Here is an 11,493-nt window from a genome sequence, read left to right on the forward strand (position 1 = left end):
CCATCATCTTCAAGGCTGAATTTGTTTCCTAAACATTAACCTCTGACTGATTCCATCTGACCGAGCAGTACTTATTGTACGGGTCTTGTATTTTTTTTATATACATTTTTGCACAAATCCTAAATCAAGTTAAAAGAAAAACCTTTCACAGATGCATCATAACTTAAACTTTAAGCATTTTTTAGTAAAATAGATATATTTTATAAAATACTAAGCAATTTCATTTGATCAACTGTAATAATTAAACTGTGGCCCACATGCTGACAATACACCGCTTACCCAGCAAGGTTGAAGAAAATGGAAGATGCCAGGGATTTAACTCACGAGACACAGCTCAGTACCCTATCCTGAGCATAAACTAAGGCCACAACCTCCTTAAGTGGTTCTATTCCCAAATATAGCACAAGCTCAATGAAAAACACTTGTCTATTAAATAAATGTCTGAGTGAAAGTTGAAGAGAGAGAGAAGAATAAGAACCAGATGTATTTGTTGTTTAAGATGGTGAGTGTTAATAAAGTGCTAAACTTCTCCTGCCTCCTTTTCCCACAGTGTTGTGATGGTAAACAGAGTAACATTTCTAAAACCATTAAAGTTTTATGTTTATCTCAATCATATAAATTCAATAGGAACTATCTATAAGAATTCTACATAGCTTGTCTATATATATATATATATACACAATATTAAATTCATATATTGTTAAACATATGTCCAACGTAATGTGATACATTACAAAGGAAAAACATTAAAAAAAATTCCCTGTCTACATTGTAAAAGATGGTCATCCTAAAAGTACTCAGAATTTTCAGATATTTAGCTTGAATGATATAAAGATGCAGAGACATTTATTAGCAGAGCTACTTTTACTTAAAAAAATAATGACCTGATAAATAGATTTGCATTGCATTTTCACCATAGTGTATTATATATATATAGTCTCTGTTTTCTTAAAAGTGTAAAATTATATTCTATTAATGTAGCTGCAGAAAATTAAAATTCTACCCTTTGTGAACAAACAGCATTAAGACTATCAACTAAACAACTTTTGACTGATGTGTCTATTGTGACATTTTGTATATTGTAATGTAGGCTTTCTATATTTAAGACAGGAATAATATTATGCAAAATCTCAATCTATGGACACCTGTTAGAATGTTGTGTTATGTAACTGTATCCCCTCCCTGGATCACCACCTTAACATGGTGGATGCATTTGTATGCCTGCGTGAGCCTAGGAGCTATGTTGTCAGGGACAATAGCCCAGAGTAGGGTTACTGGGGCCCCACCCTGGAGCCAGGCCTGGGGGAGGGGCTCCTCAGCGAGACCCTGGAGCAACATGGGTCCACCACCTGTGGAAGAGATTGTAATCCAAGTCTGGTGCATTGTGGATCGGGTGGCAGCCGAGGGTGGGAACCCTGGTGTTCTGATCCTCGGTTACTGAAACTGGCTCTTTCAATATGGAATGTAACCTCTCTGGTGGGAAAGGAGCCTGAGCTGGTGCGCGAGTTTGAGAGGTATCGGCTAGATATAATTGGGCTCACCTCGACATACAGTACAGTCTCTGGAACCAATCTCCTTGAGAGGGGCTGGATGCTCTTTCACTCTGGAGTTGCCCAGGGTGAGAGATGTAAGGCAGGAGTGTGCTTACTCATAGACCCCCTGCTTAGCGCCTGTACATTGGGATTTACCCCAGTGGACGAGAGGGTAATTTCACTTGGCCCTTCAGGCTGGGGAAAGGTCGCTGACGGTTTTTTGTGCTTATGCACTGAACAGCAGTTCAGAGTACATGGCCTTCTGGTCTAGAGCCTAGAGGGGCTGTAGGAGAGTACTCATTCTGGGGACTCCATTGTTCTGCTGGGGGACTTCAATGCTCCCGTGACAGTGAGACCTGGAGGGCATGATTGGGAGGAACGGCCCCACTGATCTGAACCCGAGTGGTGTTCAGTTATTGGATTTCTCTGCCCGTCTATCCATTACGAATGCCATGTTTGAGCAAAAGGTGTCCACAAGTACACCTGGCATCAGGATACCCTAGGTCATATTTCGATGATAGACTTTATACTTTGGCCATATGTTCTGGACACTTGAGTGAAGAGAGGTGCTGAGCTGTCAACTGATCACCACCTAGTGGTGAGTTGGATCACAGAATTTCTCACTGTAGTCAAGTGGCGGAAGGTGTCTGGTGTGTTGGTCTCAGGATTCCATGTGTGCTTTTTGCGGATGATGTGGTCTTGTTGGCTTCATTAGGCCAGGACTTCCAGGTCTTGTTGGACCAGTTTGGAGCCGAGTGTGAAGTGGCAGGGATGAGAATAAGCACCTCCAAATCTGAGTCCATGGTACTCAGTCGGAAAAGTGTGGAGTGCTCTCTCCAGGTTGGAAGTGAGATCCTGCCTCAAGTGGAGGAGTTCAAATACCTCGGGGTCCTGTTCATGAGTGAGGGAAAGATGGAGTGGGAGATTGACAGGCGGGTCGGTGTAGCGTCAGCAGTAATGTAAATTCACTACTTCTGAATGACTATTTTGACAAATATCATATCAACTTCTGTTCAGAATCAGCTGCGTCCACAGAATTCAATAGCGAAGCAGCGAAGTGCAGCGAAGCGAGACGAGTCATTGGATAAATGCTGGGCTTTGTCCCGCCCATCGGATGCTCAGCGTCTCTGGGGGTTTATGGGGCAGTGAGCTGGCCTCGGCTGGACCGGACGCCCAGCTTCTGCATGATGATTGGATGATCTGTCTGAGGCTGAATCTCTTTTTGATTGACAGCGTACTGAGCGAATCAGTGATCCTTTGGTGTAAAGATCCGTGCGAGCATTACAGTTTCATTCTGTTCTGAGTTGAACCGGAGATGAACCTCTTAGCGGCATTTTCTTTGTTAAAAACGACTAGTGACAAATCGAGCTTCTATTTCTAGTGGGTTTTTTTGTAGCTGCTTGTGTTTGGAGACTGACTTCTATCACTCTTTCTGACTTCTATCGCAGTTTCTGTCCAGCAGGTGCTGCTCCACAGATCATTTTCTTGAAAAGGAATGGAGGGTAGAATTTACGTATAAAAAAACCGACACATTTTATGATGTAGGCTGAAATTGAGCTTCCCCTCCTTGAAAGACCAGCATCCGCCACTGAGATATATATATATATATATATATATATATATATATATATATATATATATATTCTCTCATGAAATGGAATTTGGATCCAGGGCTTGGATACATTGATTCTCAAACAACTCAATAAAAGAAAATAGTGTCAGAAATATGTCAGCTTGTGAATCAGCTCCAAGACTCCAAGAGCTTGAAACTGGGATGGGACATAATGAAGGTGTTGCTTGAGGAGCTGATGCTAGATGCGCTTGTTTGGTTTTAACCGGGTTCTGATCTTGGGTAAGCTTGTAGAAAGAGGTGATTGGGATGTTTCACTTGTAGCCATCAGTGGAGTGGCTTCACTGGGTTTCTGTGCTGCAGTGGCTGTTCTAGGAGTGAGATGTGAGGTAGACAAGACAGTGGAATGCCAGGCTCATGTCCAGTAAATGTCATTGATAAAATAAAGAAGTCCTTCTGGGGAGATCTTCACAGACTGGAAAATGCAATATTAAGGGGGGTGCAAAAACTCTCAGACCTTTTACCAGTATGACCAGCTATTTCTATTGACTCCCACTTAAGACAAAGTCACAGCAAAGTGTGTTTCCATCTGAGCTATTATATATCCCTTCTGCCCAGGTGTAGTTCATTGTGCTTGATCATCCTTGGGCGGTATGCGTTGACTCCCCCTGTTGGCTGAAGGAACACCAGCAATGTGCCCATCCCATTATGTATCCTTGTTCATGCTTTTGTCTCCCTTTACCAGTACAGTTAACAATCAGATGATCTGGTACATTTACACAACATTTAAAAAAAAAAAAGTTTTCTGTGTATAAAAATAGATGGGCAATACCCTGAAGTTTTCCAGCAAATCATCAATTAAATTAGAACCATGGCTCTAAACCGAATACATTCATTTAGTTTGTATATGTGAGGGTTGCACATAATTTTGAATCTTTGACATTTTGTTCATGAGGGCAACAACTTAATCTTCATGTTGCTTTTTGGCACAAATACTAAATGATCTGTTTGAATACATCAGGACTCTTATAAATGTTTGTTCGTGAACCTATGTTGTAGTAAACCCCTTTGAAACTAGGTATTTTCTTTTGTTCATCCAATAAAAAAAAATAAATGTGTAATTATTTCTCATTTTATGATGTAAAACAAAATGTGTGTTCAGCATTTAGCCCACCTGTGGCAGTGAACACACACACACAAACACACACACTAGTGCACTAGGGACTGTGAACACACCCAGATCAGCGAGCGTTTTGGGGGTTCAGTGCCTTGCTCAATGGTACTTCAGCCAAGGATGTTCCTATTGGTCCTGGGGATCAAACCGGCAAACTTCCAGCACCAAGCCTGGTCCTCTAAACATTAGGCCAAGGCTGCCCAAAAGAATCAATAGAAATAAAACATGCATAATCACTTCTCTTTTGAGAGTGGCTTAGCATAATTCTGCAGGAATGTGTTTGTGGCTTATGTAAAGTACTAGCCAGCCCTCCCACTCAGGTCTTTAGTTATTACAGCTTCTTCATCTTACTTTAATGCATCTAACTGGACCATGAAGGGCTTGTTTAATTTGGGATTCTAAATAATACATTCAGTAGTCAGGAGTTGCTTCGGCTTCCTGCATCCCTTTCTTTGTGTCAAACTGGGACTTTATAATCACAGTCTTAGGTTCACTAAGAACCCCATAACTATATTTTCATAACTCCATGAAGATCCATGATTCCATGGATAGATTTATATGTTTGCAAATTTGCATAAAAATCCACTGTATGCTATCCGTTAAAAGCTAATCCAATATACCCTGTACTATTCTGATATCACCCACACAGTAAGTAACTATTTACTCTTGAATATCAGATATCAAGGTATGTGATACAAACTAGTCATTCATTGGTCACTAGGATGGTCCTATGTTCTATAAAGGGGCATGTCAAAAGGCAGAGCTCTCAGTCCGGTATTCCAGAATAACAGTCAGATCACTGCTACTAGGAAGACGTGTCTGTATCAAATGGATAACGCAATCATTAAGAACATCACAGCTCAGTACTGCTTTCCTGACAACAACTCATCTTGCAGAAAGGAGGTCCAGACAGGCCATACCTATATATTTATTTTCATTTTTCTCTCCTGTATGTCTGTGTGCACTGTGGTTCTGAACATGCTGGTGATCATCTCCATCTCTCACTTCAAGCAGCTCCACACTCCAACCAACCTGCTCATCCTCTCTCTGGCTGTGGCTGATCTTCTAGTGGGAATGTTTGTTATGCCTGTAAATATAATGCAACTGATGGATTCCTGTTGGTATCTTGGTAAAATGGCATGTTCTGTGATTCCACTGATCAGTTTTCTTGCAATTGGGGCATCTATACTTAGTCTGGTATTAATTGCAGTAGATCGGTACATTGCTGTGTGTGACCCCTTGCTTTATCACACTAGAGTCACTGTGAGTAAAATGTCTATATGCCTAACTCTGTGCTGGTTTTCCTGCCTAATATATAATACTATTATTTTGTATTTTAATGACCATCTCACTCCAGCACAGCTCCATACTACATGCTACGGTGAATGTGTTCTTGTCATAAAACATCCTTGGTTAGTTGCTGATGTTGTGATTTCATTTGTAATCCCTTGCTCTGTTATACTGGCATTGTATAGTTTGATTTTCAATGTGGCGAGACATCAAGCCAAAGCTATCAGGGCTGTGATCAATGGTGCTTCACACATAAAAAACATTTCAGGCTCTCATCAAACTAAAGCAGCCAAAAAATTAGGCACCATAATTTTGGTTTATCTTGCTTGCTATATACCTTATAGCTTAAATTTGCTCTCAACTGAAAGCTTGACAACTGCATCAATGGTGTGGCCAGTGTTTACCTGGATATTATATATTAACTCCTCTGTGAACCCACTACTGTATTCTCTTTTCTATGTGTGGTTCAGAGCATCAGTAAAGTATATTGTATCTTGCAGAATATTTGAATCCTCATCTTCAAGATTCATTCTGTATAGTGAGCATTCATAATAAGAGAGCATTAACTACACTATACACCACTTTGGACAGTCCGTTTCTACAATGTAACATTATTTCATCAGTCTAACATTATCATCAGCTGATGTCATTTAATGCTGTGTAATGTGAATTAATATTCTTCTCCTCTCATATTCCTTCAAAGTTTTATGAAGGCAGTTCTGTTCCCTGGTCCTAAAAAAACACTGAGCTTTGAATTTTAATGTAGGCCTTTTCCTCTTTAAGTAATTTTTAAAGTGTAATATATCTTTGTACATTGCTTTCCTTTGAAAATTGTTGGGTACTGTGTCTTATAATTTGCATGAAATGAATCAATTAATCCGTGACAGATTTTTGCTAATAAATCCACTTTTACCTCTACTGGGTCTGTCATTACACAGAAATATAGCTGTAAATCCTATTACATTTAATAAATAAATACAAATGGTGGGATTTAGAAACTGAAGTTACAAATTTATGTTCACACCAATATGATTCCATTTAAGTTTCATGTAAACTACATGTATGATTAAATAATAATAATAATAATGGTTTAAACCTATAGCTGTAACCAATCTGTACAGTCATTAGAAGTTTAATAGTAACCTATTCTAATAAGGAATGAATAAATCTTTGATAATTCATTCATAATTGTGCTTGCCTCATGTAAACCTCTTCTCCGCCACTGCTTTTCCTAAATAGAAATAAACTGAAAGTGAGATTTTGAAAAGAGAAAAGAGATTTTGTGATATTCTGGGTGTAACCTTTTTTGAGAATCTGCTAATTTAGTAAGCAGCTAAAACTTTGAAAGAGCTTTATGAAGACAAACCAAGTAATTCATGCCCTGCCTTTTCATTTACTTCAAAATAAAGAAATTGTTAATGTGACTGGGTACAGGCCATAAGTTGTCCTAAGACTAGCCCGGTCAGTGTCCTTTCCAGTGACAGTCTGTGTGGAGTTTGCTGTGTTCTCCCTGTGTCTGCATTGGTTTTCTCCTGTGCTCCAGTTTCCTCCCACGGTCCAAAAACACACGTTGCTAGGTGGATTGGCGACTCAAAAGTGTGAGTGTGTGAGTGATTGTGTGTGTGTGTGTGTTGCCCTGTGAAGAACTGGCGCCTCCCCCAGAGTTTATTCCTGCCTTGCGCCCAATGATTCCAGGTAGGCTCTGGACCCACCACGACCCTGAACTGGAAATGCAGTTACAGATAATGAATGAATGAATTAATGAATGAATAAACACACCTGAAACACACTCAAAAGCATCACATTCACCACTGAGTAACATCTTTTTAATTTTATTTTCATTCATTTCATTCTTTTGAGATTTGAAGATACCTAATTTTGCAATTTCGTAGGTAGAAATTTTGCCTTGTCTTGCTCTGTACAAGACGTGAGCTGAGTTTACTGAGTCTCCTTTACATAATGTACCATAGATAATGTACCATGCAGGCAGGCCAGTTAAGCATTCAAACTTTATGATCCCATGCTGTTGTATTGTATGAACAGTCAGGCCAGGCTTTGTCCTCCTGCAACATATATGTAATTCCTGGAAAAAAAAAAACATTTTGATGGCAGCATATGTCTGTCCAAAACACCAGTATAAGCCTCTGCAACAGTAGTACTTTCACATATATGTATCACACATGCTATGTGCAGTGATGCCCCCATGCTGTCACAAATGCTGGTATTCTCATGTAAATGTCTTGATGGTCTGTTTTTATTTTAGGCACAAAAACAATGATGTCCATATTTTTCCCAAAAACAGCCAGTCAATTCCAACACTGAGGTGAGAAAGTCCACTTCTCCATTGCTGTAGTGAATATCTCATTCTACAAAATAACTCTCAGTGTAGTATTGTGACCTTACTGTCTTTGCATTAATTATCTCTCTCAATTGATAACTTGTATTATGTTTATGAACGCTCTGATCGGACAGTTGGACATTTACCTTTGTATTTTCCCATTTGTAAAACATTTTGAATGATTAAGAAGGTTGCTGTATAAATAAACTTGTCTTGCACATATCTTGTGATTTAAGGAATCATACGAATAGCAATTTGATTGTCTATAAAATCATTTTAGAATTATTATGAAATATTTTTAAAAATCTCTATTTGTAGTTACAGATTAGGAAATAAATATTCTCTCCATGTAACTATTTATGAATCTGATTACTCTGTCATGGTTTAAACCTATTTGGGACATCTTTTGGCATAACGACTTCGTATAGAAATATCACATGGTAGAGTTTAATATCACATGATCCAAACTAGCCATTCACATGTTAGTGGGAGGGTTCATATTTAGGTGTAAACAGACGTGGTAAAAACACAAATCACCCAGCTCAGGTTTAGTGGACGATCCAGCAGGATCACTTTCAACTGTGAAATCTGTGTCAGTTTTAAATGGATAACACAGACTACAGACAAAACATCATAGTTCAGTACTGCTTTCCTGACAACAATGCTTCTTGCAGAAAGGAGGTCCATGGAGGCCCTGCTTATACAGGGTGGGCCATTTATATGGATCCAACTTTTGTTTTTTCAATGGGAAGTGGGTCATGTGACACATCAAACCTATTGGGAATTTCACAAGTTAAACAATGGTGTGCTTGGTTTTAACTTTAAGTAACTTCATTCTTTCTTGAGTTATTAACAAATTTCTGACCACTTATCAAATGTGTTCAAAGTGCTGCTCATTGTGTTGAATTGTCAATGCAACCATCTTCTCCCACTCTTCACACACTGATAGCAACCCCACAGGAGAAATGCTAGCACAGGCTTCCAGTATCCACAGTTTCAGGACCACACCCGTAGAGGCTGACACTCAGAAGTATTTGTGGAGGAGTTTTAGGGTGGCTTACGAATGCATATGAAGCCGGACCCTCCACTGGATGAATGAATATGAGAAAAAAGTGGAGACTGGGTGGAGGTGGGAGCAAGTTTAAAACAAGAGGCTTGGTGGGCTTGATAATGGCCAAACACAGCTCTGAATATGGGGATCAGCAGGAATGACTCAGCACGGAGGAGCGAGCTGACGTAGTGAAGCAGTCGAGTCGAGATCCATCTCCTGAACTAAATGAAGCAAGTTTGTCCAATGTGGAAATGACGTGAATTTGTAGGGTATATATATAGGGCTGAGAGGAGGAGTGGGGGCGTGGTCCTACTCCCAAAATTATGTTATTACATAACTTCAATTATATAAATTAAAGAGAGATTTTGCTTTTAAAATCTCTTAGCATTGGGTCAGTCTGTAACCACAGTAACACAATGAATGTAAATTATTTTATATTTAATAACAAATGAAAAAGATAGGGATTAGTAGTTATTTAACAAATAAAATATTAATATGATAATCCAATTTATTTTCATATTTAACCCTCTGTTTGCTCAACTTTGCTTAAATATTTGCAATAAAAGAAATCATGGTTCAAATGATTCAAACGATTAAAATGATACAATGAAATAATTGTGAGGATTTGTTTTGGAACATTCAGATAATCCCTGATCCAAGACAACTGTGAACTGAGCAATTTTAGGGTTACTACATTTGTAACCTGCTGTGTTTTGGTCAAACTCCAAAACTTCTTAGAACTGCGTATAGAGCAGGTGTCATCTGATGTTTCATGGACAGTTCAGAATCAGTTATATGACAGAGTTACAAAGACTTACTGTAAACACAATCACAGTCTTTCCCTATTTTTGGCTTACATTCTAAATTATGATGCAATGTACATATCAGATGATACAAATGGGCCATTCAGATGTTAGTGGGAGGGTCCATGTTTAGGTATAAAACAGCAACAAAATTCCAACTGGAAGGTCTAGGTCACTTTAGGATGGAAAACACAGAATACAGACGAAACATCACAGTCCAGTACTGCTTTCCTGACAATAATGCATCATGCAGAAAGGAGGTCCAAGCAGGCCCTGCTTATATATTTCTGTTCATTATTCTCTCATGTATATCAGTGTGCACTGTGTTTCTGAATCTGCTGGTGATAATCTCTATCTCTCACTTCAAGCAGCTCCACACTCCAACCAACCTGCTCATCCGCTCTCTGGCTGCGGCTGATCTTCTGGTGGGTCTATTTGTTATGCCTGTGAATATAATGCAGCTGATAGACTCATGTTGGTATCTTGGTGAAATGGCATGCTCTGTGATTCCATTGATCAGTTTTCTTGCAATGGTGGCATCTATATTTAGTCTGGTATTAATTGCAGTAGATCGATACATTGCTGTGTGTGACCCCTTGCTTTATCACACTAGAGTCACTGTGAGTAATATGTCTATATGCCTAACTCTGGGCTGGTTTTCCTGCTTAATATATGACACTATTTTTTTGTATTTTAATAACCATCTCACTCCAGCACAGCTTCACACTACATGCTACGGTGAATGTGTTCTTGTCATAAAACATCCTTGGTTAGTTGCTGATGTTGTGATTTCATTTGTAATCCCTTGCTCTGTTATACTGGTGTTGTATAGTTTGATTTTCAATGTGGCGAGACATCAAGCCAAAGCTATCAGGGCTGTGATCAATGGTGCTTCACACATAAAAAACATTTCAGGCTCTCATCAAACTAAAGCAGCCAAAAAATTAGGCACCATAATTTTGGTTTATCTTGCTTGCTATATACCATATAGCTTAAATTCTATCTCAACTGAAAGCTTGACAACTGCATCAATGGTGTGGCCATTGTTTACCTGGATATTATATATTAACTCCTCTGTGAACCCACTACTGTATTCTCTTTTCTATGTGTGGTTTAGAGCATCAGTGAAGTATATTGTAACTTGCAGAATATTTGAATCCTCATCTTCAAGATTCACTTTGTATAGTGAGCATTCATAATAAGAGAGCATTAACTACACTATACACCACTTTGGACAGGCCGTTTCTACAATGTAACATTATTTCATTAGTCTAAAATTTATCATCAGCATTTAATGCTGTGTTATGTGAATTAATATTCTTCTTCTCTCATATTCCTTCAAAACATTATGGAGACAGTTCTGTTCCCTGGTCCTAAAAAAATCCTGAGCTTTGAATTTTAATGTAGGCCTTTTCCTCTTTAAGTAATTTTTAAAGTTTAATCTATCTTTGTGCAGTGCTTTCCTTTGAAAATTGTTGGGTACTGTGTCTCATAATTTGCATGAAATGAATCAATGTATCCCTGGCAGATTTGTGCTAATAAATCCACTTTTACATCTACTGGGTCTGTCATTACACAGAAATATAACTGTAAATCCTATTACATTTAATAAATAAATACAAATGGTGGGATTTAGAAACTGAAGTTACAAATTTATGTTCACACCAATATGATTCCATTTAAGTTTGATGTAAACTACATGTATGATTAAATAATAATAATAATAATGGTTTAA

General features: G+C 38.6%; 2 protein-coding genes across 2 annotated transcripts; both read left to right on the plus strand.

The window, feature by feature from the left end:
- Positions 1–5,023: 5,023 nt before the first annotated feature.
- On the plus strand, positions 5,024–6,047 carry LOC136674451 (trace amine-associated receptor 6-like). The gene is made up of 2 exons (XM_066650456.1): positions 5,024–5,657; positions 6,037–6,047. The coding sequence occupies exons 1-2, from the start codon at positions 5,024–5,026 to the stop codon at positions 6,045–6,047; spliced, it is 645 nt and encodes a 214-aa protein (XP_066506553.1).
- Positions 6,048–9,940: 3,893 nt separating this feature from the next.
- On the plus strand, positions 9,941–10,957 carry LOC136674380 (trace amine-associated receptor 6-like). The gene has a single exon (XM_066650382.1). It carries the CDS (start codon positions 9,941–9,943, stop codon positions 10,955–10,957), a length of 1,017 nt encoding a protein of 338 aa, XP_066506479.1.
- The last annotated feature ends 536 nt before the right edge of the window (positions 10,958–11,493 follow it).

This window comes from Hoplias malabaricus, chromosome 18, assembly GCF_029633855.1.
Source record: "Hoplias malabaricus isolate fHopMal1 chromosome 18, fHopMal1.hap1, whole genome shotgun sequence".
In the NCBI taxonomy this organism is placed as follows: domain Eukaryota; kingdom Metazoa; phylum Chordata; class Actinopteri; order Characiformes; family Erythrinidae; genus Hoplias; species Hoplias malabaricus.